Below are 27,950 nucleotides of genomic sequence, written 5' to 3' on the forward strand. Positions count from 1 at the left end.
CGGCGGCGGCGGCGGCGACGGCGGCGGGGCGGAGCGGAGCAGAGCGGGGCGGGGCGGCCGGCCGAGCCCCGGGCAGCGGAGCCGCGAGCCGCCAGCGCGCAGCGCCGCCAGTCCGCCCGCCTGCCCTCTCCTCTTGGCGCGGCGGCGGGGAGGCGAGGTGAGCCCGGCGGGCGGGTTAGGCCCAGCGGGGACTCTCGGGCCGAGCCTCGCTGGGGAGGGACGGCGGGAGGGCCGCGCGGCCGGGATCCGCGGGGAAGGGGGAGCGCGGGGCTGGAGGACCGGGTTCTGTGGGACCGACCGGGGTCTGCGGGGTGCTGGTGACCCCGGCCGCAGCCCCTCGTCCCCCGGGCTGCCGCAGTCACCCCTCCCTACCGGCTGTCAGCACCCCAAAGCTGAGGGCCCGCTCCCTAGTCTGGCCTTGGCAGACCTACCGTAGGGTCTGTGGGCGCCCCCCCCCTCCCCGATTGTTTGGCACACGGCAGCACACCTGCTCCGGGATGCTCAGAAGCCTGGGATTTGGTTCCTGCGACCTTAGCAAAGGCACTGACACTTGATGTTTCTCGGTTTTCCCCTCAGCAAAGTGGGAGAAATGTCTGCCCTTTGGGACAGTGTTGTTGTCAGGCTATATGAATGTGTGTGAAAGCGCCTGGGCAGGAGCCCAGTGCACATTTGTGAAAAATTGGGCGGCATACTGCTCCTTGCTGGTTTGAGTGTGGCAGGAACCCCCTCCCCATTCGCCCGTAGTCCCCCATACTAACGCTGCTCCAATGCCTTGTCATTGCACACTCAGTGCCCAGCAACGCCAGAGCGGGCCCTGCCCACCCCACCCCACCAACCCACCCCTCCACCCCCCCACCACTCCCCCAACCCAGAGCACTGTTCTCCTGTCCCACCCACCTTACTTGCCTTGAACGTTCTGTTTACCTCAGGACCTTTGCACTTGCTGTGTCCAGTGATTGGCGTTGTCTCCCGGATCTTTGCACAGCTGGCTCCTTCTGGTTCTTCTTCTGGTCAGATGTCTCACTTTACACAATGCCTTCCTTGACCACCCTCTTTCTTCCGTTAGTAATTCTTTCTCATTATGTTGTTTAATTTTCTTCCTAGTATCTGGTTTGAAACTATTCTATTGATTTGCCTGTTTATTTTCTGTCTCTCCTACTAGGATGTAGCTTTATGAAAACAGGTAGTTGTCTGATTTGTCCACTGCTTTATCCCCAGTGCTTAGAAAGCACACAGTAAGTACTCAGTAATATCAGTCCAGTGAATGAATGAATGACCCTGCCCGCCTGTTGCTTTTCCTTTATGTTTGTTTAGTGACTTCAGACTAACTTGTGAAACTAGTATGCGGATGGAAACTTGCTTTCATTTTGTGAAACATTTTAATGTCCTTGACCCCTTTATTTGGTAACTGTCAGAACAAGCTGTGATATAAAATCTTACATTTTTGTAATGTTTTAGCTGTAACTTCCTTCCACACATTCAGGAGACATTTACTGAATTCTACATTATCTAGGTCAGGCTTTCTGCTCGGCCCTGGGGACACAAAGGCAATAGCAACAGGGTCCCTTCCTCCAGAGAGCCCAAGAGCCCAGTAGGGAAGGCAGACATGTAGAGAGTATTAGGACAGCTGGCTGTAGAGGGGGGGCTGTGCCATGGAAACTTGGAGGAGGTGATGGCTGGTGCTGGAGTTGAGCCTTGAATGGTGATGAGAAACTTGTCAGGTGGGGGAGGCAAGAAGTGGGAAAGGGCAGGGTGAAGGAAGAACTTTAGACCAATGTGGGGTCAAAATCAGCCTGTTGGGCCAGGTGTAAGAGAGCTTGGAGTAGTGGGGACCCTGGAGAACCAGACCCAGCTCACCCAGCAATTTTTAGAAAGAAGTCAGAACTTGACGTTTGTATCTACACTCTCTTGATTTTGAAATGTTGGCAGTAGCTAATTTTAAAATGTTTTAAATGCTGTGAAACAAGCAAAATACAGACCTCATTCAGCTTTGTTGCAGGATTGTCGACCTCCAGTGCAGGTTGTATAGGAGGGAAGAGTTGCAATGAGCTGGAAAGGTAGCCCAAGGCCAGAGGAGCTAGGCCCTATTTGTCCAGGTACTCTCATTTAATTGTCACTGGAGCTCTGTGATAGCAGCTATGAAGCCCATTTTTGCAGAGGAGGAAACAGAGGCTCCCAGAGTTTCAGCAGTCTTGTTTCATAGCAAGCAGCTGGAAAGTGAAATTTGAACCCAGGTATCCCCCAGATCAGCATTCTTTCCTGGGTCCCTCAGCTCTGAGTATTCTCTTTTGGCTCTTCATTTGTTCTGGAAGAACAACATCCAATTTAGATAATGTTTCCCTTCATTTAACCCTTTTTTTCCCCCTTCAAAAGGATTCTGCAGGGTTAAAAATAATACTATTTTGGCATAGTCTTCTCTGAAAAGTTTTGATTCTCCTGAGTCTCCTGAGGAGAATCCACTCCTGAGGATTTAATTTTCAGGATACCACTATAAATAATTTGTTGACAGATTAAAATATGTTTATTTGGCCTCCCTAAATAAATGTTAGAGGGTACACCTCAATTTGTCTATTTAAAATCAAATTTCTTAATTTTCTGGATAGAGAAAAGTGCCAGATGAAGAAATTAACAGTGAGTAAGCCAATTTATTTCATGATGCCTAAGGTAAAACAAAACCACATTTTTTTCTTAAGACTATTGATTTGGCAGTAGGGCAGCTATTTCCAATCTAAATATGTAGTTATACTTGGTTAAGAAGGTGACATTTTTACATAATTTTCCCTAAGAATTAAGGAAAATTAAATTTGTATTTGGCCTTCTGTGATTGTATGAACTAGTTTCAACATCAGTCTTCAACTGTTTATTATGAGGAATTTCAAACATATACGGAAGTAGACAGAGTAGTATCTGGCTTTAACAATTACCAACTCATGGACAATCTTGTTTGTCCCTAATCCCATCCATACACCTCACCCCACCTATTATTTTCAAGCAGATCCTAACTATGATGTCATTTCATCCATGAAGTTTTCAGTTTATGTTCTAAAAGATAAGGAGTCTTTTAAACTTTGAAAAGCAATAATTCCTTAATATCATCAAATAGCCAGTCAGCATGCAAATTTCTAGTTGTCTCATAAATTTTATAGTTTCTTTAATAGTTTCTTCATTGGAATCAGGATCCAGATAAGGTCCATACATTGTGATAAGTTCATATGTCTTTTAAATTTCTTTTAATCTGTAGATCCCCCTTTATTTCTTTTTTTCTTTTCCTTGTAGTTTATTTGTTAAAGCAATAGCTTTTCCATTATTGGGATTTTACTGATTGTACCTCTCCAATGTAATTTCTTGTTCCTCTGTATTTCTTGAAAAGTTGTAGTTGGATCTAGGCGAGGTTTGGTTGGATCCAGGGTGCCTTCCTAAGGGGGTGCACGCTTCCTCTAGAGGCAAGTAGTCCTGGTTGGCTCACACTATGATGTTAGCCGCTGTTGATGCTCAGTGCCTGGACCCATTGATTCATTAAGAGGGCATATTATTTCGGGGACAAGTTTGTATATCTTTTGCCCGGTAAGAACTCATTTTTTAGAAAGGACTGTAGATCTTTTCACATTTTTTATTGGCCTTTGGATTGCCAGTTAAAGTATTGTTAAAAGGTGCCTCAAATCCTCTTTGGAAAATGTTGGGGTGTAAATTAATAGATATAAAAATAATGAGCGGGGCTTCCCTGGTGGTGCAGTGGTTGAGAGTCCGCCTGCCAATGCAGGGGACGCGGGTTCGTGCCCCGGTCTGGGAGGATCCCACATGCCGCGGAGCGGCTGGGCCCATGAGCCGTGGCCGCTGAGCCTGTGCGTCCGGAGCCTGTGCTCCGCAACGGGAGAGGCCACAGCAGTGAAAGGCCCGCGTACTGCAAAAAAAAAAAAAAAAAAAAAAAAAAAAGAGCAAGAATTGTCTCCATTTTAGCATAGGAATTCCTTACAGCTAAGGAAATTTACTAAACATTTGATGGTGAAATTCAACAGATTTGATTTTATTTAATGTCATTTGGTTTCTTGGTTCTTTTTTTGTTTTTGGATTCTATAAAGTATTCTACTCCTTTTTCTCCCCAGCTAATTTTGCCTTAGACCCTTTCTTAAGCAAAGACTACATACACTGAAACATTTCAGGAATAGTAAAAATAGATTCTAAGGATATATGGATTACAAATGAGGCAGTTTTTTTTTCCCCTTAAAAGAGAGGCATTGGGCTTCCCTGCAGGTGCAGCGGTTGAGAGTCCGCCTGCCAATGCAGGGGACACGGGTTCGTGCCCCGGTCTGGGAGGATCCCACATGCCGTGGAGCGGCTGGGCCCGTGAGCCGTGGCCGCTGAGCCTGCACATCCGGAGCCTGTGCTCCGCAACGGGAGAGGCCACGGCAGTGAGAGGCCCGCGTACCGCAAAAAAAAAAAAAAAAAAAGAGAGACATTAATATTAACTCTCATTATGTTAAACGGGTTCTTGCCCATTGTGAAGTTGTTATTTGAATATTTCTATAGCTGAATTATTTAGCTATTAGGAGAATGAACAGTGTGAAAACCACCTGTTACTTTGTCTTTCCATAGGCCAGTGTAGGAAAAACTTGGGGATTCGTTTTAAAAACATATGGTTTTTTTAGAACAATTTGTTTAAAAAACATATCTCCACTCCCCTACAATGATTTTAAGAGAAAGAATAATTGAGAATGATTGCTTTTAAAAAACTCCTTTTCCTTAAAAAAGAAAAAAATATATATATACACACACATAAACATACACACACATGTATTTCTACAGAACTGTAAATGATTTAATTTGTTTGACTATTTAAATATTGTATATCTAAACTGATGCTGCTACTAGTTTGATTTCAGCATATCTAAGCATGAGGGTGCAACCCAGGTAGTAAATCCTCCAGCTCTGATTCTAGAATCAAATCCATTTTTCCGGGCTTCCCTGGTGGCGCAGTGGTTGAGAGTCCACCTGCCGATGCAGGGGACACGGGTTCGTGCCCCGATCTGGGAAAATCCCACATGCCGCGGAGCGGCTGGGCCCGTGAGCCATGGCTGCTGAGCCTGCGCATCCAGAGCCTGTGCTCCGCAACGGGAGAGGCCACAACAGTGAGAGGCCCGCGTACCGAAAAAAAGAAAATCCATTTTTCCAATTCTTAACTCTCAGAAACATAACTACTATTATATGTTGGAAAGTGGGTGTCTTCTAAAAATTTCCTGAGAAGATGGCAGAGTAGAAGGACATGTGCTCACTCCCTCTAGCAAGAGCACTGGGATCACAACTAACTGCTGAACAGTCATTGACAGGAAGACAGTGGAACTCACCAAAAAAGATACCCCACATCTGAAGACAAAGGAGAAGCCACAGTGAGATGGTAGGAGGGGTGCAATCACAATAAAATCAAATCCCATAACTGCTGGGTGGGTGCCTCACAAACTGGAGAACAATTATACCACAGAAGTCCACCCACGGGAGTGAAGGTTCTGAGCCCAACATCAAGCTTTCTAACCTGGTGGTTCGGCAACAGGAGGAGGAATTCCCAGAGAATCAGACTTTGAAGGCTACCGGGATTTGATTGCAGCACTTCAACAGGACTGGGGGAAACAGAGACTCCACTCTTGGAGGACACACACAAAGTAGTGTGTGCATCAAGACCCAGGGGGAAGAAGCAATGACCCTATAGCAGACTATAGAACGAGACCTACCTGCTAGTGTTGGAGAGTCTCCTGCAGAGGCAGTGAGCAGCTTTGGCTCACCACAGGGACAAGGACACTGGCAGCAGAAGTTCAAGCCTGTAGGTTCCAGTGCTGGGTTGCTTCAGGCCAAACAACCAACAGGGAGGGAACTCAGCCCCACCCATCAAGCAGATTAAAGTTTTATTGAGCTCTGCCCACCAGAGCAACACCCAGCTCTACCCACCACCAGTCCCTCCCATCAGGAAGCTTGCACAAGCCTCTTAGATAACCTCATCCCCCAGAGGGCAGACAGCAGAAGCAAGAAGAACTACAGTCCTGCAGCCTGTGGAACATAAACCACATTCACAGAAAGACAGACAAAATGCAAAGGCAGAGGACTGTGTACCAGGTGAAGGAACAAGGTAAAACCCCAGAAAAACAACTAAGTGAAGTGGAGATAGGCAACCTTCCAGAGAAAGAAATCAGAATAACGATAGTGAAGATGATCCAGGAGCGCTGAAAAAGAATGGAGGCAAAGATCGAGAAGATGAAAGAAATGTGTAACAAAGACCTAGAAGAATTAAAGAGCAAACACCTTGAAGAATTAAAGAACAAACAAACAGAGATGAACAATACAGTAACTGAAATGAAAAATGCACTAGAAGGAATCAATAGCAGAAAACTAAGGCAGTAGAATGGATCGGTGACCTGAAAGATAGAATGATGGAATTCACTGCTGCAGAACAGAATGAAGAAAAGAGAATGAAAATAAATGAAGACAGCCCAAGAGACCTCTGGGACAACATTAAACGCACCAACATTCGCATTATAGGGGTCCCAGAAGGGGAAGAAAGAGGGAAAGGACCTGAGAAAATATTTGAAGAGATTATAGTCAAAAACTTCCCGAACATGGGAAAGGAAATAGCCATCCAAGTCCAGGAAGTGCAGAGAGTCCCAGGCAGGGTAAACCCAAGGAGAAACACGCTGAGACACATAGTAATCAAACTGACAAAAATTAAAGACAAAGAAAAATTATTAAAAGCAACAAGTAAAAAACGACAAATAACACCTGGATACAAAAGCAAGACCCATATATATGCTGTCTACAAGAGAACCACTTCAGACCTAGGGACACATACAGACTGAAAGTGAGGGGATGGAAAAAGATGTTCCATGCAGATGGAAATCAAAAGAAAGCTGGAGTAGCAATACTCATATCAGATAAAATAGACTTTAAAATGAAGCATGTTATAAGAGACAAGGAAGGACACTACATAATGATCAAGGGATCAATCCAAGAAGAAGATATAACAATTACATATTCACCCAGCATTGGAGCACCTCAATACATAAGGCAAATGCTAACAGCTATGAAAGAGGAAATCAACAGGAAGACAATAATAGTGGGGGCCTTTAGCACCTCACTTACACCAATGGGCAGATCATCCAGACAGAAAATGAATACGGAAACACAAGCTTTAAATGACACAATAGACCAGATAGATTTAATTGATATTTATAAGACATTGCATCTAAAACAGCAGATTACACTTCTTCTCAAGTGCACACAGAGCATTCTCCAGGATAGATCATATATTGGTTCACAAATCAAGCCTTGGTAAATTAAAAAAACTGAAATAATATCAAGCATCTTTTCTGACCACAACAATATGAGATTAGAAATAAATTACAGGGAAAAAAATGTAAAAAACACAAACACATGGAGGCTAAACAATACGTTACTAAATAACCAAGAGATAACTGAAGAAATCAAAGAGGAAATCAAAAAATACCTAGAAACAAATGACAATGAAAATACAACGATCCAAAACCTATGGGATGCAGCAAAAGCAGTTCTAAGGGGGAAGTTTATAGCAATACAATCCTACCTAAAGAAACAAGAAACATCTCAAATAAACAACCTAACCTTACACCTAAAGCAATTAAAGAAGAACAAACAGAACCCAAAGTTAGTAGAAGGAAAGAAATCATAAAAATCAAAGCAGAAATAAATGAAATAGAAATGAAGAAAACAATTGCAAAAAATCAATGAAACTAAAAGCTGGTTCTTTGAGAAGATAAACAAAATTGATAAACCTTTAGCCAGAGTCATCAAGAAAAAGAGGGAGAGGACTGAAAGCAATAAAATTAGAAATGAAAAAGGAGAAGTTACAACAGGCATCGCAGAAAGTCAAAGCATCATAAGAGACTACTACAAGCAACTCTACGCCAATAAAATGGACAACCTGGAAGAAGTGGACAAATTCTTAGAAAGGTATAACCTTCCAAGACTGAACCAGGAAGAAATAGAAAATATGAACAGACCAATCACAAGTAATGAAATTGAAAATGTGATTAAAAATCTTCCAACAGGGCTTCCCTGGTGGCGCAGTGGTTGAGAGTCCACCTGCCGATGCAGGGGACATGGGTTCGTGCCCCGGTCCGGGAAGATCCCACATGCCGCAGAGTGGCTGCACCCGTGAGCCATGGCCACTGAGGCTGCGTGTCCGGAGCCTGTTGCTCCGCAACGGCAGAGGCCACGGCAGTGAGAGGCCCGTGTACTGCAAAAAAAAAAAAAAAAAAAACTTCCAACAGACAAAAGTCGAGGACCAGATGGCTTCACACGTGAATTCTATCAAACATTTAGAGAAGAGCTAACACCCATCCTTCTCAAACTCTTCCAAAAATTGCAGAGGAAGGAACAATCCCAAATTCATTCTATGAGGCCACCATCATCCTGATACCAAAACTAGACTAAGGTACTACAAAAAAAGAAGATTACAGACCAATATCACTGATGAATATAGATGCAAAAATCCTCACCAAAATACTAGCAAACAGAATCCAACAGCAGTTAAAAGGATCATACACCATGATCAAGTGGGATTTATCCCAGGGATGCAAGGATTCTTCAATATATGCAAGTCAATCAATGTGATACACTATATTAACAAATTAAAGAATAAAAACCACATGATCATCTCAATAGATGCAGAGAAACTTTCGACAAAATTCAACACCAATTTATGATAAAAAAACCTCTCCAGAAAGTGGGCATAGAGGGAACCTACCTCAACATAATAAACGCCATATGAGACAAACTCACAGCAAACATCATTCTCAATGGTGAAAAACTGAAAGCATTTCCTCTAAGATCAGGAACAAGACAAGGATATCCACTCTCACCACTTTTATTCAACATAGTTTTGGAAGTCCTAGCCACAGCAATCAGAGAGGAAAAAGAAATAAAAGGAATACAAGTTGGAAAAGAAGTAAAACTGTCATTGTTTGCAGATGACATGATACTATATGTAGAGAATCCTAAAGATGCCGCCAGAACTCTACTAGAGCTAACCAATGAATTTGGTAAAGTTGCAGGATACAAAATTAATGCACAGAAATCTCTTGCATTTCTATACACTAACAATGAAAGATAAGAAAGAAATTAAGGAAATAGCCCCATTCACCATTGCAACAAAAAGAGTAAAATACCTAGGAATAAACCTACCTAAGGAGGTAAAAGACCTGTACTCAGAAAACTGTAAAACACTGATGAAAGAAATCAAAGATGACACAAACAAATGGAGAGATATACCATGTTCTTGGATGGGAAGAATCAATATTGTGAAAATGACTATGCTACCCAAAGCTATCTACAGATTCAATGCAATCCCAATCAAACTACCACTGGCATTTTTCACAAAAGTAGAACAAAAAATTTCACAATTTGTATGGAAACACAAAAGACCCCGAATAGCCAAAGCACTCTTGAGAAGGAAAAACGGAGCTGGAGGAATCAGGCTCCCTGACTTCAGACTATACTACAAAGCTACAGTAATCAAGACAGTATGGTACTGGCACAAAAACAGAAATATAGATCAATGGAACAGGATAGAAAGCCCAGAGATAAACCCACGCACATATGGTCACCTTATCTTTGATAAAGGAGGCAAGAATATACAATGGAGAAAAGACAGCCTGTTCAATAAGTGGTTCTGGGCAAACTGGACAGCTACATGTAAAAGAATGAAATTAGAACACCCCCTAACACCGTACACAAAAATAAGCTCAAAATGGATTAAAGACCTAAATGTAAGACCGGACACTATGAAACTCTTAGAGGAAAACATAGGCAGAATACTCTTTGACTTAAATCACAGCAAGATCTTTTCTGACCAACCTCCCAGATTAATGGAAATAAAACCAAAAGTAAACAAATGGGACCAAATGAAATTTAAAAGCTTTTGCACAGCAAAGGAAACTATAAACAAGACGAAAAGACAACCCTCAGAATGGGAGAAAATATTTGCAAATGAATCAACAAAGGATTATTCTCCAAAATATATAAATAGCTCATGCAGCTCAATATTAAAAAAACAAACAGCACAATAAAAAAATAGGCAGAGGACCTAAGTAGACATTTCTCCAAAGAAGATAAACAAATTGCCAACAAACACATGAAAGGGTGCTCAACATCACTCATTATTAGAGAAATGCAAATCAATACTATGATAAGGTATCACCTCACACCAGTTAGAATGGGCATCATCAGAAAATTTACAAGCAACAAATGCTGGAGAGGGTGTGTAGAAAAGGGAACCCTCTTGCACTGTTGGTGGGAATGTCAATTGATACAGCCACTATGGAGAACAGTATGGAGGTTCCTTAACAAACTAAAAATAGAATTACCATATGACCCAACAGTCCCACTACTGGGCATATACCCAGAGAAAAACAATTCAAAAAGACACATGCACCTCAATGTTTATTCCAGCACTATTTACAATAGCCAGGTCATTGAAGCAACCTAAATGCCCATTGACAGACAAATGGATAAAGAAGATGTGGTACATATATACAATGGAAGGAACGAAATTGGGTCATTTGTAGAGACATGGATGGACATAGAGACTGTCATACAGAGTGAAGTAAGTGAGAAAGAGGAAAACAAATATCGTATATTAACACATATATGTGGAATCTAGAAAAATGGTACAGATGAACCCGTTTGCAAGACAGAAATAGAGACACAGATGTAGAGAACAAATATATGGACACCAAGGGGGGAAAGCAGGGAGGGGGAGTGATGGTTGTGGGATGAACTGGAAGATTGTGATTGACATATATACACTAATATATATAAAATAGATAACTAATAAGAACCTGCTGTATAAAAAAAAAAATTCAAAAATTTCCTGAAACATCATCTGCCTACCACACGCTAGAATGAAAAGTAAATTCTGTGCATTGCCTCCTGTCTATTGTGTCTTTCACTGAGATGCTCACCAGTATTAACCACGTCATCAGCTTTTGCACTTACCAGATTTTAATTCACATTTGCAGAATGCAGACATTTGTTGGGATAAGTAGAATGGGTGTCTTAAGGTCAGCTGACGTTGAGACCTTGCCCTGTGCTAGACACTGTGCTAGTTTTCCTCTGAGGTTGATTCTGCAGTTATTCCCGTTCTACGCATGAGTGTAATTGCTTGCCCAAGTTCACTCACCCAGATAAATGGCAGACCCACTGCTCTCTGACTCCAGAGTCCTAATCTTAGCCATTGCACGAAGCTGCCTTACCACATTTACTCTCCTGCTTAGTTTTGCCTTAACATATATTTCCTGGGCACCCACTGTGTACTTAGTAAAGGATTGAGAAGTAGATCAGACACATTTTCTGCCCTTGAGGAGCTCACAGGTAGAAGTAGAGATAGACTTGCAATGCAAATGAATACATGATGTGGTGCCAAAAAAGGGACATGCCCTGCACAGTTTGAAAGGAAAGCCTATAGAGGAGAACTTGCAGGAGAAGCAGGTGCTTGCACTAGGCTTTGGAGGATGAAGTTTGGCCAGGAGAGCAAAAGGGGGAGGGAAGTCATCTCAGGCAGATGGGACAGCTCAGGCAGAGACCTGAGGTATGCAGTAGCTGGGGTCTGCTGCTCCCAGGTGGTTTGATAGTGCCGAAGAGTGGGCCAGAGGCCCTGCAGAACTCCTCTGCTGTTATAAGAATTAGAATTTTACTGTCAAGGCAGTCGGTCACTACTGAAGGAATTTAAACAGGAGAGCAGTATGATGACTGCATATTTTCAACAAATCTCTTTTAATTCCTTATTTTGAAATAATTATAGATTCGCAAGAGGTTGCAAAAATAGCAGAGAGGTCCTGTACACTCTTCACCCAGTTTCCACCAATGGTTGTATATTTATGTAACTATAGTATGATACCAGCATCAGGCAGTTAGCATTGGTACAATGCTTGTACAGTTCTATGTCATTTTATCACATGTGGAGGTTCATATAATCACCACCTTTGCCATCAAGTTACAGAACTATTTCATCATCCCAAAGATCTCCCTTGTACTACCCGTTTATAACCACACCACCCGCCTTGCCCCCCACCATCCATAACCCCTGGTGACCACTAACCTGTTCTATATCTCTATAATATAGGTAATTTTCATTGCAAGAATGTTGTATAAATGGAATTATGTCCTATGGACCTTGTGAAATTGGCTTTTATCACTAAAAATTGTCACTAAAATTTCATAATACCCTTATGACCCACCCAAGTTGTAATGTATATCAGTAGTTCGATCATTTTTATTGCTGGGTGATGGTCCATGGTATTGACATACAGCAATTTGTTTAACCACCCACCCACTGAAGGACATCTGGATTGTTTCCAGTTTTGAACTATTACAAATATAGCTGCTATAAGCATTCATGTAAAGGTTTTCAAGTGGACAGATCTTTCTTTCTAATGTGGTATATATACAGTGGTTTGGAGGTATCAGGAATGGAGGCTGGGAGAGCACTTTGGCTATTGGTATGTCTGGGGAGCAATGAGGCCTTTACTCACAACACTGGGTATCGGGCATTGGGCCTGGAGATGGGGAGACTGACGACTACAAGGAGCTGGCAGGAAGAATCCTTGCTGGAGTCACTCACGTCCCTGTGAGTGACATAATAACCAATTCTGTATCATAGTATGTACTGTAACTTAAGAACTGATGTTCAGAAGAATGGCCCTGAGGTGCTGTGAAGATTTTGGTTATCCAAGAAAGATTAAGTTGTTGTGCTATGCTATTTTTAATATGAATTAAAGTAGGAAAAAACAATTTGATTAAAACTTTCAGCAGCAAGCATTGAAACAAAGAGGGTGATTGTGAAAATCTGCTTTTAATCACAGCAGTCAGTTAATTTAAATATTGAATGTCCTGGGTATTCTGAAACATTAGTGTGATTAAAGGTTTGAGTCTATGGATCACTGAATTACCTTCATCATCAGAAGAAAGTGTCTTAGTGGGGTGAAGACAACAAGATGAGATGTGAAGATCTGCGTTATTCTGGCCTGGTCTTGACCAGGCCTTGGACAGTCACTTTACTTTCTAAGTAAAATTAGAGATATTACAGTAGTATATTGGGAAAAACATGGATATAGTAGTCAAATACACCTCAATTCAAATCCAGGCCGTGCCACTTTCCAGCTGAGAATTTGGGCAAGTTCCTTACTGTCTCAGTTTTGTTTCTTCATTTGCAGAGTGAGGACAGTACCACGCACCTCACAGGCTGTTAGGAGAAGGTGTATAACTGTGTACTCAGAACCTGGCCCACTTGCCTTCCTGCCTTCAGTCTCATCTGCCTCAAATCCATTCTCTGTAAAGGTGTCAGAGTGACCATTTTGCAACTTTTCATTTAAAAGTGTTTGTTTAGTTTTTAAAATGTGAAATATGTGCATAGTTTAAAAAAAAAGAACAGAAAGTTATAATGGCAAGAATGAAAGTCTCATTTCCCACTGTTTCTCTGCACTTGCTAGCATATTGTGTGTGTGTGTGTGTGCATGTGTTTGTGTATTTTTCCATACATTGGAATTTACTGTATGCAGTCTTCTTTAACTTGCTTTATTTCCTTATATATCTTAGACATCTTTCCATATCAATGCATAAAGTCCCTGCATTGTTTTTAATGGCTTTATTATACTTTTGTGCAGTAATTTATTCAGTCATTCCAAGGGTACTTTTTAGGTTATTTCTAGTTTTTTGCCTGTTACAAGCAGTGCTACAAACATCCTTGCACAAATATCTTTGAATATTTGTACACATGTATTTGTCAGATACATTTATAGAATTGTAGTTGCCAGGTTAGGAGTCTTGTGCATTTAAATTTTTCCTTAGGTATTACCTATTTTGCTTCCAAAAAATGTTTTACTAATTTATAGTTCTCACCATCATGTGTGAAAGTACCTGTTTCGTCACACCTAGGTTGATACTTAACTTGCACGCAGGTCTTGCCTCCTCCAGGAAGCCTTCCTTTACATCCGTCTCTCACTCACACATTCCACTTGTTCTCTCACTCTGCCCTCTGGACACTACTCTGCTGGGCTTCTGCCATGCAGCCTGTGCATTCCCCTAGGACACCTCCTACGTGGTGTGATAAATATGCAGTTGGTGGTTTGAGGGAAGGGACTGTCCAATTAGTACTCCATTGACAGCTGGTACCTCATGCTTGGCACACAGGAGGCCGTCAGGAGTTTGTTAGGAGAACTCAGTAAATGGTAGCTGTCATCCCCACAAGACTCAGACTGTATGCTCTCCACTGTTCTTTCCCACTTTAAAATTTTATAACTATGTAAAGCTGTAGTTAGAGCTAATTTTTCTATTTAGAAAAGTTAATCAGATTTAATATTTATAGTACCTGAATTGCTTATATTTAGAATACTAGAGGTAGAGAAAAAATTTTTTAAAGCATTTCTTATTCTAGGCTCTAAACAGGTAGGAAGGTTTCTCCTGCCCAATGTTTATTTATAGAGTGGGTAGATTTTACAGGTCTCCAGTCTTGGAGAAATAGAGATTTTCGATTAGAGCATTTCATTAAACAAGCATTCATCAAAGCAGTATGGTAAGTGGGGAGAGTGTGGACATGAGCCAGATGCCTTTAGCAAAGGCTTTGCCAATTCCTAACCTCAAGGCACCCACTCACCACAGTTAGGTCTGTAGGAGCAGAGTGTGTTCTTCTAGGAGCTTTTTCAGTGGAAAAATGGTGGGCATTGAACAATGTCTTATGAGAGGGAAGACAGGCCCTCCCTGCTTTTGAGGAGCTTCTGACTTGGCAGAGGGAGGCAGAGGCAGACCTGCAGAAGCCGAGTGACAGTGAACACGGTAGGCACTGGGTCCCACTGCTGGGAACCGAGGTGAGGAACCAGCATCTTCTGGTGAGGGAAGTTAAGGCAGGGACTGCACCTTCAGTGTGTTGGTAATGTGGTTGCATGACGAATTCTTAATGTGTTGGTAATGTGGTTGCATGAAGAATTCTTAACACCTCTCAATTTGTAAATTGTCTTCTGAAACCAGGTTGAGGTCCATTTTGTTGAAATACAATCTCAAGAGTTGATTTCATTAATAGCTAAATTACATGCTTTCTTAGTTTGGTTTGGGGTTCTTTCTCTTGCTCTCATGAAGCCCATGAAGCCCAAGATTGACAGAGGAGGTGGCTTTGACAGATTCTGTCTTAGGTGATTTTTTTTTTTTTCTGCCTAATAAGGGAAACTTATTTTAATTTTAAAATTATTTAAAATCTTGAAATGAAATTATGTTAATTATTGACCTAATAATGTAATGTACTCCCCAAATTCACAAAAGCTAACCTAATACTGTACCAGTCTGAGTACAGGTTACAACAGCTGTAGCAGAGAGAGTTCCAGAGTTGCTCAACAAGGTTGAGATTAATTTGTGCCAATCTCAATGTGGGCAGGTGGACCAGAATGGGGGCCACCTCAGTGCCACAAGGTCATTCCAGACTCAGGCTGGTGGGTGACTCTAGCATCTTCAGCATGTGACTTCCATCTCTGGATCTATGACTGCTGATCCCTCAGCCAACAGCAAGGGAGAAAGATAGATTGAAAGGCAAGCAGCTTTCTGTTTAAAAAAATGATCTGGGAGTAGCATACATCACTTCTGCTCACATCTCATTAGCTAAAGGTTAGTCATCTGGCCACAGCTGGCTGCCAGGAAAGTGACCAGATGTCATCTCTAGTTGGGTAGCCATTTGTCCAGCTGGAACAGGGTGGCTTCTGTTACTAAAATGAAGGGAGGAGTGGATCCTGGAGTAGGTCAGCAGCCTAGGCCTGTCATACTGTCCCTTGGCCACTTCAGACTTAACTTAACAAGCCGTACTTTCCAACTCAGCTATCTCTTGCTTACCTCTAGCTGTTTCACCTTTGTTTCTCCCCATCTCCTGCAGGGCAACAAGTCACGTACATTCTTCCTCCAAGCCGTGCATTTCCTTCTTTTCCCCACCTGCCACAATCCTGCCATTTTTGTCAGGTCTGCCTGTTTTGAGTCCTACCCATTCGAATCCAACCCTTTCTCAGCTTCCCGAATGACCTCTCTGAAAAGCAAGTGTGAACCCATGCCTCTCGTGCTTTGATGGCTCTACAGCCCTCAGGCCCAGGCCCAGATGGCTCTGAGCGGCTTCCAGGGCCTGGGGTGATCTGGCCTTGTTTTCTCTCCAGTTTTTTCCCCCCATGACCCAGCAGAATCAAATCTCAAATGATTTGTCATGCTTAGAAGGCACCTCCAGCTCTCTGCACATGCTACTTCCTATCCCTTCACCCTAAACCTCCATTCTTCTGGGTTTAGGGCTCTCCTTGCATCCGATCTCTTCTGAGTATACCCGCAGTGTACGCTCTCTGTAAGCTTAAACGCAGAAGGCAGGTTCTGGCAAAGGACCTGGTCCACAGTGGTGCTCAAGAAATGCTTTATGAATGACCAGTATTGCTGGTGCATTACAACATGGCCAAGAAATAGCAGGTTGTAGTGGCTCCTGCCTTCTCGCTGAGTCTGTCTCTGATCCTTTGCATTTTTACTCCACTAGTCAAGCTGAGCAATTCACCATGTCTGAGCACAGTCAGTTTGAGTTCTGTGCTTCTACTCTGTCTCTGGCAAAACTATCCAGGGCAAATGCCACCTCCTCCATGAAGCTCTTCTTGTTTTCTGCACCCCTGCTTGTGGGTAGGACCTCTTTTGCCTTTCAGCTTTGTTTCTATTTTGCTTATGGCCCTTACCTCTTTATAACTTATATTACAATGTAGATAATAGACTCATTCCTCACACTTCTCCTCCAAATAGTGAAGTAGGGGCTGCTTCAAGACCAATACCTGTTTGATCTTGATATATGTCTTCTATATTATTTATCACTTTCTTGTACAAAGGTACCCCGTAAATGTTGAGATGAATTGTCTCGGCCTCTTAAAAACTATAAATAAATTAAGAAAAAGATGCTCCTTCAGATGTCAGTAAAATAGAGCAGCATCGTGAGGGAATCATTAGCTGCAGTGTTATGGGTCTGATCAGCAGAGGTATATTGAATGGTCACTCTGTCCCAGGGGCCAGGCCCTCCCTGTCCTCCTGTCCTGGGAGTACAGGGTGCCACCATGAGCAAGACAGACCTATCCCTCCCCTCCTAGAGCTTAGGGCCCCCTTCTCACAGCAGCATGGCTTGGCCAGCTCACTAAGCCTTGGGTCACTCCAGTGTAACACAGGGCTGATAATTCCTGTCGGTTGTTGTGAGCAGTGTGTTAGTTTATCCAGTGCAACGCTGGCCTCCCAGACGCAATCCCCAGCCAGTGTGCAATGGCTCTTGGTCAAAATGGCTGCTGTGCCTACCAGCTGTGCCTCAGCCACTGCCCTGAGAATGGTAAAACATGAAGCAACAGTCAGTTGGAGAAACTATTCATTTGATTTAAATTCTTTGTTCAGTCTTGTTGTTAATCAATTTCCATGTTTAATGGAAGTCCTAGACATCATTGTGTTGAAACACATATCATCACTCCAAAAACTCAGTGGGTAGATATTAAATATTAGGTGTTAGAACAAACAAGCAGGAATTTGGGGAAGCTGTAGAATAAAATTTAAATTCTGTGTTTGTAAGCAGTGTAGAATATTTACCTAAATGATTTTATTGTTGGCTTTTTAATTTTTAAGAAATGACCAATATAAATAGCTTGCTAACTTTTGAATAAACATTATCAGACAAAAGCCAGGGAACGGAGTAAAGGTAGCTGCCTGCCGATTTCTGTTTGCTTTGTTTTCTGTATAAAATCATACAGGCTCCTGCAGCGTAGGAATCTCAGCCTACTATCTAAACCACAGAAAGGCTGCTCTGGGGCTTCCAGTTTATATTCATGCCTCGTGGATAACATAGTGTCCATGTTATTGACTGTAGCTTATGACAGAGTTCTCCGTCTATGGCTGTCTGTATTGAAGCCCACTAGTGATGTAGGGTTTAGGGAATGTAGGCCGGCTCCGGGACCACCTCACAAGGTAGGAGCGCACTCACGAGCATCCACGGCACACACAGGTGTCACCAGGCCTCCAACACCCCGTTGTTCTTTAACTTACCACTTTTACAATCACTTTGGCATCGGACTTGCTTTCTAGTTCGTCACTTTAACCTGAATTTGTGGACACAGCAGAAGACTGGTCCATTTGTTTTTCTGCATGAATGAATTGTAGACGTTCATTTTGCAGCATCTCCAGAGTGCCTCCATATCTGGTTGAGACAGCACGGTGTAATCTGGTCCCACAGGAAGCAAGCTGATGGGAATCACGTAGTGATGTAGTCTTGTCATGGCTAATAAAAATGTACAAATTCTTTTCTCCAAAGGTGGTTATTTCCTAATCCAATCCCTTAAGATGTGGTCATGCAGGGTCTCAGAATTCCTTCCTTTTATGATAATCTTGTACCATTAAAATGTCTTTGCATTTTTTGCATGTTGCTTAAGTTCAGAACTTGGTCTAACTCAGTTTACCAACTTACAGCCACATTGTCTTATATACCAATGAATTTGAAACACTATTAAGTGAGCTATGCATGTATAATTTCAGTAAGAATCCATGTTCATTCTGTTTCTCTTTCAAGGAATCTGACGACTGTACCAGCTCTTCGGAATATTATATGACACTACATCATGAGTGACAGTAAATGTGATAGTCAGTTTTACAGTGTACAAGTGGCAGATTCAACTTTCACTGTCCTAAAACGTTACCAGCAGTTGAAACCAATTGGTTCTGGAGCCCAAGGAATTGTCTGGTAAGTATGGTCTGTTTCAGTAGTGTAGATTGAGTTTTTGTTGTAATAAAAACTTAATAGATCTAAGTCGTCAGAATTTAGAAACACTGATGATAAAAATACCCTTTTCTTTGCTATAGGTTTATAAGCTAAATTGAATCAACCTCTTGCTTTAGTTACATATAGTCAGATTGTAGGATACAAGCTCAAATTCTTAGAATGCTGCGTAAATTTAAATAGGTAGCAATTTTTCTTTTTTCTTTGTTTCTTTTCTCTTTTTTTTCTTTTCCATTCCCCCTGTCATTATGATATTAGAGTAATAGGTATGACAGTGAGTTGTAACAGAAATTTGGAGTTTTATTCATTTCTTCATCCTGGCCACCTTTCCCCCCTCCCCCTTTTATTCCCAATCACTCCTATTCATTTCTAGGCGCCGTCATTGCAGTGCCTTGCCCTTCATTGGCAGGATGAGGCCAGTCAGTGTCATTATCACCCCATGGATTAACCAGGAAGGGATGCCGTATGAGGGGTTGGGCTGGCCGTCTCTTCCTTGGTGTCTCACTTCAACTATGTGTCCAGCCCAGAACGTCAGAACCGTTGGTCTGACCCTGAACCTTAGTCTCTTGCTTGGTAAGACAGTCAGCTGCCGCGACATCACTGGCCAGCTAAAGGTAAAGTTTTTCACATGTTTTCTAGACTACAGTTATCAGCACCTCCCAAGCTTTTTATCCCTTAGTTTTTTGGCAAATCTTTTCTTCTTTTTTTGGTTAGTAAAAACAAGATTGTCTTTGCATCTAAAAGGAACTGTGGTAAAGCTAAACACCCAATGATTACAGCTTGTAGGTAAAGGGGATTCAAGATAAAAGAGAACTCTTGGATGGTCTGGTAGGAGAGTTTATATTTTTATTAGAGATGTTGAGAATCTGCATCAGTGGTTAGTAATTGATCCTCTGTTGTAGAGATATGTGATCAGGGAAGTTAGTTGTTTTCTTTGGCTTAGGTAGTTAGAGGTAGTTAGAGGCCCTGGAAGCTGAGAGGAGGTGGTAGTTCAGAGATTCCCAGAAAAAGTAATGAGGGGGAAGGGGCTGTTTGGAAGGAATGCCTGGCTTGCATCTAAAATAGTGGTGATCTTAACTTCCAATTGATAACATGCTATATTGGTACTTAAATCCAGTGTGCCAGGAAAGTTTTAAAGTGAATGGATGGTTCATATTAGGATACTTTGATGTTAATAAAAAGTTCTAGACAGTAAAATATTCTTTTGATTTATAACCCATCTCTTATTTGGAACTGGATGGTAATTTGACATAGGGAATTAAGCAAGACTGATATCAAGGACATTTAATGTAATAACCACATTAAGAGCTTGACTAGAAATTCATAATTAATTGTATAATGGAGAGCTTTACAAGGGTTTTGCAGTTAAAATTAATGACTTCATTACAGCATGGTAAATGACAATAAAATTACATGCTACTTTAAAAAATACTGTTTTTCAGAGATTAGTTTTGATTTCCAGTTTTCATATCCTACTTCCTATCTTTGTTTTTTAAAGAAATGTTTAATAATGAATTTACTCATTATGGGTGTATATTTTTCATTAAAAAAATTCTAGTTTTGAAATGAAAGTTCCCAAATAAACAGTTATAAGCTAAACTTCCTCTGGTAAAAGCAGTGGTAGAATTATAAGATGGAAAGTTCTGAATTTTTAAAGAATTTTAAAGACTAAGAGTCCAGAAATAAACCCATACATCTGTGGCCAGTTGATTTTCAAAAAGGATGCCAAGATTATTCAGTGGGGAAAGAACAGTCTCTTCAACAAATGGTGCTGGGACAACTGGATACCCACATACAAAAGAATGAAGTTGGACTCCTACTTCACATCATGTAAAAGGTTAACTCAAAATTGATCGATGACCTAAATGTAAGAGTTAAAACCATAAAACTCTTAGAAGAAAACAAAGGGGGAAGCGTCATGACTTTGAATTCTTAGAAATGACACCAAAAGCATGAGCAACAAAAGAAGAAATTGGACTTTATCAAAATTAAAAATTTTTGTGTATCAAAGAACACTGTCAAGAGAGTGAAAAAACAACCCACAAATGGGAAAATATTTGCAAATCGTGTATCTGGTAAGAGTCTAATATTCAGAATATAAAGAACTCCTACAACTCAACAGCAAACAGACAAACAACCCAATTTATTTATTTTTAGGTAAAAGCATCTTTTTTTTTTTTTAATTGGAGTATAGTTGCTTTACAATGTTGTGTTAGTTTCTGCTGTATAACAAAGTGAATCAGCTATACGTATACATATATCCCCTCCTTTTTGGATTTCCTTCTCATTTAGGTCACCACAGAGCACTGAGTAGAGTTCCCTGTGCTATACAGTAGGTTCTCATCAAACAACCCAATTAAAAAAAAAAAAAAAAAAAACAGGCAAAGGACTTGAATAGACATTTCCCCAAAGAAGATTTATGGCCAATAAACACATGAAAAGATGCTCATTGTTAGCCATTTGGGAAATGCAAATCAAAACCACAGTGAGGTACTACTTCATACCCACTAGGTGGTCATAATCAACAAAATGGAAAATAACAAAGATTGGCAGGGATGTGAAGAAATTACAACCCTCATACACTGCCAGCGAGAATGTAAAATGGTGCAGCCACTTGTGGAAAACAGTTTGACGGTTCCTCAACAAGTTAAACATAGAATTATTACATGACCCAGTAAATATCCCTAGATATATTCCCAAAAGAATTAAAAACAGATGTTCAAAAAAGACTTGTATACAAATGTTCATAGCAGCACTATTCTCAATAGCCAAAAGGTGGAAACAGCCCAAATGTCCATCAGTAAATGAATGGATACACAAGCTGTGTTATATACATACATGGAATATTATTCATAAAAAAAATGAAGCACTGATATATGCTACAACATAGATGATCCTCAGAAACATGCTAAGTGAAAGAAGCCAAACATAAAAGGTAGTAGTATTATATGAGTCCATTTATGTGAAATATCCAAAGTAGGTAAATCCATAGAGAAAGATGCAGATTGGTGGTAACAAGGGCAAGGGGGAGAGAGGAATGGGGAGCAACTTCATAATGGGTATGGAGTTTCCTTTTGGGGTGATGAAAATCTTTTGGGGTTACTTAAAGGTAGTGATTGCACAACACTGTGAATGTGCTAAATGCTACTGAATTGTTCACTTTAAAATGGTTCATTTTATGTTTATGTGAATCCCCCCTTAAAAAAATTTTTTTTGAAAAAAAATGTAAACTGAAAGGTGCCTTAACTTAAGGATATTTGTCATTTTTAATGGATATTTAACCCCTGATACTATAGTATTATATGTAATATTTTCATGTTATATTATACATTAAAATATGTTGTCATTTTCTTGTAACTTACGTTACATATTGATATAGTCTTAACTGTACTTTCACTTAACTCTTAGTATTTTCATTTAAATAATTTTATGACAATTTTATTAACATTTGTATGAGCAACTTTCACCTCACATACATGTAGAGGCTAAAATTTTAACACCATCCTAAATTTCACGTCTTGCAAATTCCCACTTCCATAGCCTGAATTTTGATTTTAAGGAAGGATCAAAAACTGGGTTTCACGCTTTTCTGCTCAAGAAAGAAGTCTTTGAACTGATTAAAATAGCTCTTAATGAGCCTTTTGCACAGCTAGAGTTTATTTTGTGATCTTTGATGTAATTATTCACTTAACTTTGTAACCCAAGCCAGTTATTCATTACCAGATCAAAACCTTTTAGTTGGGTTAACTTTACTGATGCATGGAAAAGAGGTTAGTTAACTTGATTCAGATTATTGATACTTTCTTTTAGAAATGTTTGTGCAATTATGAAAATTATTCTTAGACTTCTGGGATGTTTTCTTTTGGCTTTTAGAGGAGGTGCTGTCACGAGAGCTGGGCCTAGATGGTTGGAGACCTGGTTTCCATTATTACTTTACTGCTACTTTCTACCAGAGCCTGTGCTGGCTTCCTCTCAGCCGGGAAGGTGGGTGACTACTCCTCACCTTCCTTCTAGGCTTGAGGCTTTGTGGTACCATTGAACTGCAGCAGTGGTGGTGCAGGCAATGGTAGTCCCAGACTGACAAGAGAGAAACGTTTCCTGTGATACTTCCCCCACATGTCTTCAGAGGATTTTTTCCTGGCTCTGTTTTGCACAGAGTCTTGGATATTGGCATTATGCTTTAAGGTCCTTAAAAGAAAAGTGTTCTTTTTATACACAGTTCAAGGAGAGGATCTTTTACCTTGTTCTGCTGTGTAGATAGAGCAAGAAACTATGAATGGTGCCAGTTAGACTCCTTTCTTCCTCATCAGTGATGGAAGGGCTTGAGTATACCCACCATCAAGCCCTAACTTTTAGATAACTTCTTATCTCCAATGGTCCCTTCTCTGCAAATATGACAGGTTCTTTCCCACGCCCATCACTTTTGTCCCCACTGCATCTCCTGGTTGGAGTCTCCTCCGAAACCCTGCTCTTCTGTCCCTGTCCTGACACTATCCCTGATCTTTTGAGACTTATCTGTGGAACTTCAGATAATCTCACCTCATGCTTGGAATAGAGCCTTCTCTCTGATCGAACCAAGGAGTATGTGATTGGTTTGATTGATGCACACGTGCACATGTGTGCACACACACACACACACTCCAGAACTGTAAGATAATAAATTTGTGTCTTAAATCAGTAAATCTGTGCTAATTTGTTATAGCAACAATAGGAAACTAATATACATGTGTTTTTACATTTTTGAGAAGTAAAATATCATAGTAGCAATAATGAATGGTTTACAAAACTTGTTAATCATCTATTTAAACTAGAGCTTGATAAAGATATAGGGACAGGTGTGCAGGTAAACCAAAGTGCAGGTATTGATACAGGATTAAAAGGAGGAGCTGGGGTCCAAATAAAATATTCTGACTCCTAATTTTGAATTGTTTTTACAGTTATCTGATTTATTTGTTTCTATGTTTTTGTTGTTCATTAAAACTGTTAGTAAAATAATTAGGAAGTAAGTTTTAAAATGTTTATCATTTGAAGTATTTATAAAATTAAGTTATTAGTAGAATTAAGTAATTCAAGGTTTTAAAGCTCTATGGGGAAAATATGTGTACATTTCTTTCATATATATATATATTCACTTTTTCTCTCTCCTTCTAAAATGTCAAGCTGTTTAACCAAAGTAGTAAGGACTATTTGTTTTATGAAACAGTTCTACGAAGTGCTTAACTTTTTTTTTCTGCTTTTATTAAAAAAAATTTTAATTGAAATATAGTTGATTTACAATGTTGTTAATTTTTGCTGTACAGCAAAATGGTTCAGTTATATGTATATATGCATTCTTTTTTTAAAATATTCTTTTCCATTATGGTTTATCGTAGAATATTGAATATAGTTCCCTGTGCTATACAGTAGGATCTTGTCATTTATCCATTCTAACATATAATAGTTTGCATCTGCTAACCCCAAATTCCCAATCCATCCCTCTCCCACCTCTCTCCCCCTTGGCAACCGCAAGTCTGTTCTCTATGTCTGTGAGTCTGTTTCTGTTTCATAAAGGTTCATTTGTGTCATATTTTAGATTCCACATATAAGTGATATCATATGGTATTTGTCTTTCTCTTTTTGACTTACTTCACTTAGTATGATAATCTCGTTCCATCCATGTTGCTGCAAATGACATTATTTCGTTCTTTTTTATGGCTGAGTAGTATTCCATTGTATATATGTCCCACATCTTCTTTATCCTTTCATCTGTAGATGGACATTTACTTTGTTTCCATGTATTGACTATTGTGAATAGTGCTGCTATGAATATAGGGGTGCATGTATATTTTTGAATTATAGTTTTGTCTTTATATATACCCAGGAGTGGGATTGCTGGATCATATGGTAGCTCTATTTTTAGTTTTTTGAGGAACCTCCATACTGTTCTCCATAGTGGCTGTACCAGCTTACATTCCCACCAACAGTGTAGGAGAGTTCCCTTTCTCCACACCCTCTCCAGCATTTGTTATTTGTAGACTTTTTATATATATATAAATTTATTTATTTATTTATGGCTGCATTGGGTCTTCATTGCTGCGTGCGGGCTTTCTCTAGTTGCAGCGAGCAGGGGCTGCTCTTCATTGTGGTGTGTGGGCTTCTCATTGTGGTGGCTTCTGTTGTTGTGGAGCATGGGCTGTAGGCGGGTGGGCTCAGTAGTTGGGGTTTGCGGGCTCTAGAGCGCAGGCTTAGTAGTTGTGGCGCATGGGCTTAGTTGCTCCGCGGCATGTGGGGTCTTCCCAGACCAGGGCTCGAACTCGTGTCCCCTGCATTGGCAGGCAGATTCCTAACCACTGTGCCACCAGGGAAGTCCCTTGTAGACTTTTTAATGGTGGCCATTCTGACTGCTATGAGGTGGTACCTCATTGTAGCTTTGATTTGCATTTCTCTAATAATCAACAATGTTGAGCATCTTTTATGAAGTGTTTAAAAAAAAAGTGTAATATTAGATCTGACAATGCTTAGAAGTGACAGTTAAAACCTTAACATGAAATGGTTGGTATAGCTCTTATCCTTTTTGCTTCCTCTAGTTCTGTACAAGCATGAATGTTGGCCTGTTCTTATACTGTTTTGTTTTCTGTTAGTATATATAAATAAACATAATGTCCACAACAAAATTTTTGTGATAAAGAAGATATATGCTATAAGGCATAGGAAGGCTATGATTCAGGAGAACTGAGTTCTAAGTCCAGCTCAGATCCTCATAGCAGTAGTTCTTAGTGACCTTGGGCAAATCATTGTGTCTTTATAGTTACACCTCTAAAATGTATAGTTTGGAACTTCTAATTTAAGATCAGACACCTAAACAAAGAGACAGGAGAGCAGTAATCAGTGGATATGAGAGCATTTAACAAGTTTCTGCAGAGGAAGTGAGAATAAGTAGGTAAGACATTTGCCACAAAGAAGAGAACCTATCTATAGTAGAACTCCAAAGAGGTTGTGAGTATACAGATGCCAGATACAAAAAACGAAGATGAAACGGGTGGCTAGAAGTAGGGATGTTAATTAAAAGTGTGTCTATGAAACAGTTTTGCTAGTTGGCTCCCAACATTCCCACCCCTACCCCCATGCTCAGCATTTGCCCCTAGAGAGCGAGTAAGTAAATGAAGAATTATTAGGCCAGTATCTGGAGAAGGAGAAGCCTAGTAAGAGGAGCCCAGGATTTGGGGTGTTCTTTCCCTTGAGGGCATTTGAAAATTCTGGAGTGGGCAGCTGAGAGACTTAGAGTCCTTTGGACTGCCTTGTGGGGCTATAGGAGACAGGGTTTGGCATCCAGGGCCCTCTAAAGGGGCTTAGTGAACTTCCTTTGCTTTAACTGGGTCCGATAAAGGGCTGCATCCTAGAAGTAAGGATGAACCAAAAAGAAACTGGCCCTTGCAGGAACTGCCACTTAACTTCACATCATCTCATTTGCTGAACCCAAAGTGAGGTGAGCCCAAATTGCTAGTGCCCCCAGGTACCCAGCAGAAATAAATGTAAATTCTACCTGGAGGAAGATAGATCATACTGGATATCAAATTATTTCTAGATAGCAAACAGTTTTGCAAGTTCAAGGTGCAAGATGTAATCAGAAATAACTAGTCACACAAGGAGATTGGACAACATTCACAAAATCCAGCACAAACAACAGAGAAAAGAAACAGATCCACAGGGGTTATTGGCATTATTGGATCCAGACTTCCAAAGAGTTATGATGTTATGTTCCAGATGATAAAAGACAGTATGAAAAAGTTTTGGTGGAAAATGAAAACTTAAAACAACTAAATAGAAATTATAGAACTATAAGACATAGTAATTGAATTATGAAGTTAATGGGTGAGTTTAAAAGCATATTAGATATAACTGAAGAGAGAATTGTGATCTGAAAGATAGGTGAGGAAAAAAGTATCCAGAATGAAGCCTGGGGAGACAAAAGGGTAGAAAAATATGGAAGAGAGGATGTATTTGTTTTCTATTGCCGCGTAACAAATTACCATAAACTTAGTGGTTTAAAGCAGAACAACAACCATTTATAATTTCATAGTTCTGTAGGCCAGAAATCTGGGTGGGCTTCCCTGGGTTCTCTGCTTGGCATTTCACAAGGCTGAAATCAAGGTGTCACTGGACTGGGCTCTTATCTGGAGGCTCTGGGGAAGAATTTGCTTTCAAGTGCGTTCAGATTCTTCGCAGAACCCAGTTCCTTGCAGCTGTAGGTCAGAGGTCTCCATTCCATTCCCTTGCTCTCTATCAGCCAGGGGCCACTCTGCTCCTAGAGGCTCCCACATTCCTTCTCACGTGACCCCCCTTCCATCTTAAAGGCAACAACATGTCTAGACCTTCTCAGGATTCAGATCTCTCTGACTTTCCCCTCTTCCCACCAGCCAAAACAAACTCTGCTTCTAAAGGGTTCTCGTGATTGGATTAGTGCCCCCCCACCCCTTCCCTTGTGATCTCCCTTTTGTTAAACTTGGCCCTCTTGCAGGACACAGGGTCAATATACGACAAAAAAATCAAATGCCTAGAAATTGATAGAACAAACCACTTCAGAAAACAGTTTGGCATTATCTACTAAAATAAACTATATGTAATACCACTTTTAGCTATCTACTCATCAGAAATGCATGCCCAGAACCATGTACAAGAATGTTTATGACCATGTTTTTTGCTTGTAAACTGAAAACAACCAATGTATCTATCAACATTATGTCATATAATCATAACAAAGGAATATTATAGCGATGACACAGAATGAGTTATAGCTTCACACAACAACGGATGTACCTCACAAATATAATGTTGAGTGAAAGAAGTCAGACATAGACAGTTTCAAAAACCCGGCAAAAATAAATGATGCAGGGGCTTGAAGATACATGTTTAGCTGGTAAAAGCAAGGAAGTGATTATGATAAAAGTCAGAAGTAGGGGACTTCCCTGGTAGTCCAGTGGCTAAGACTCCATGCTCCCAATGGAGGGGGCCCAGGTTCCATCCCTGGTCAGGGAGCTAGATCCCACATGCCACAACTAAAAGATCCTGCATGCCGCAATGAAGATTGAAGATCCTGCATGCAGCAGCTAAGACCCAGCACAGCCAAATAAATATATTTAATTATAGTATAAAAATA

The 27,950-nt window shown here is 40.7% G+C and overlaps 1 protein-coding gene across 5 annotated transcripts in view; it reads left to right on the forward strand.

Moving 5' to 3' along the window:
* The first annotated feature begins 8 nt into the window (after positions 1 to 8).
* Positions 9 to 27,950, forward strand: part of MAPK9 (mitogen-activated protein kinase 9) — a 59,261-nt gene continuing 31,319 nt past the window's right edge. For 2 of the 5 annotated variants that reach the window (XM_027096344.1, XM_027096343.1), the window contains exons 1-2: positions 9 to 157; positions 18,608 to 18,778. In XM_027096344.1, the coding sequence (XP_026952145.1) occupies positions 18,657 to 18,778 (122 nt within the window). In that variant the 5' untranslated portion in view covers positions 9 to 157; positions 18,608 to 18,656. Of the gene's footprint in view, positions 158 to 18,607; positions 18,779 to 27,950 lie in introns of those variants that run through there. The other 3 variants (XM_027096341.1, XM_027096342.1, XM_027096346.1) reach the window with 3 other exon arrangements.

This window comes from Aethalodelphis obliquidens, unplaced genomic scaffold, assembly GCF_003676395.1.
Source record: "Aethalodelphis obliquidens isolate GAN/ISIS:26980383/991018 unplaced genomic scaffold, ASM367639v1 scaffold102, whole genome shotgun sequence".
NCBI lineage: Eukaryota > Metazoa > Chordata > Mammalia > Artiodactyla > Delphinidae > Aethalodelphis > Aethalodelphis obliquidens.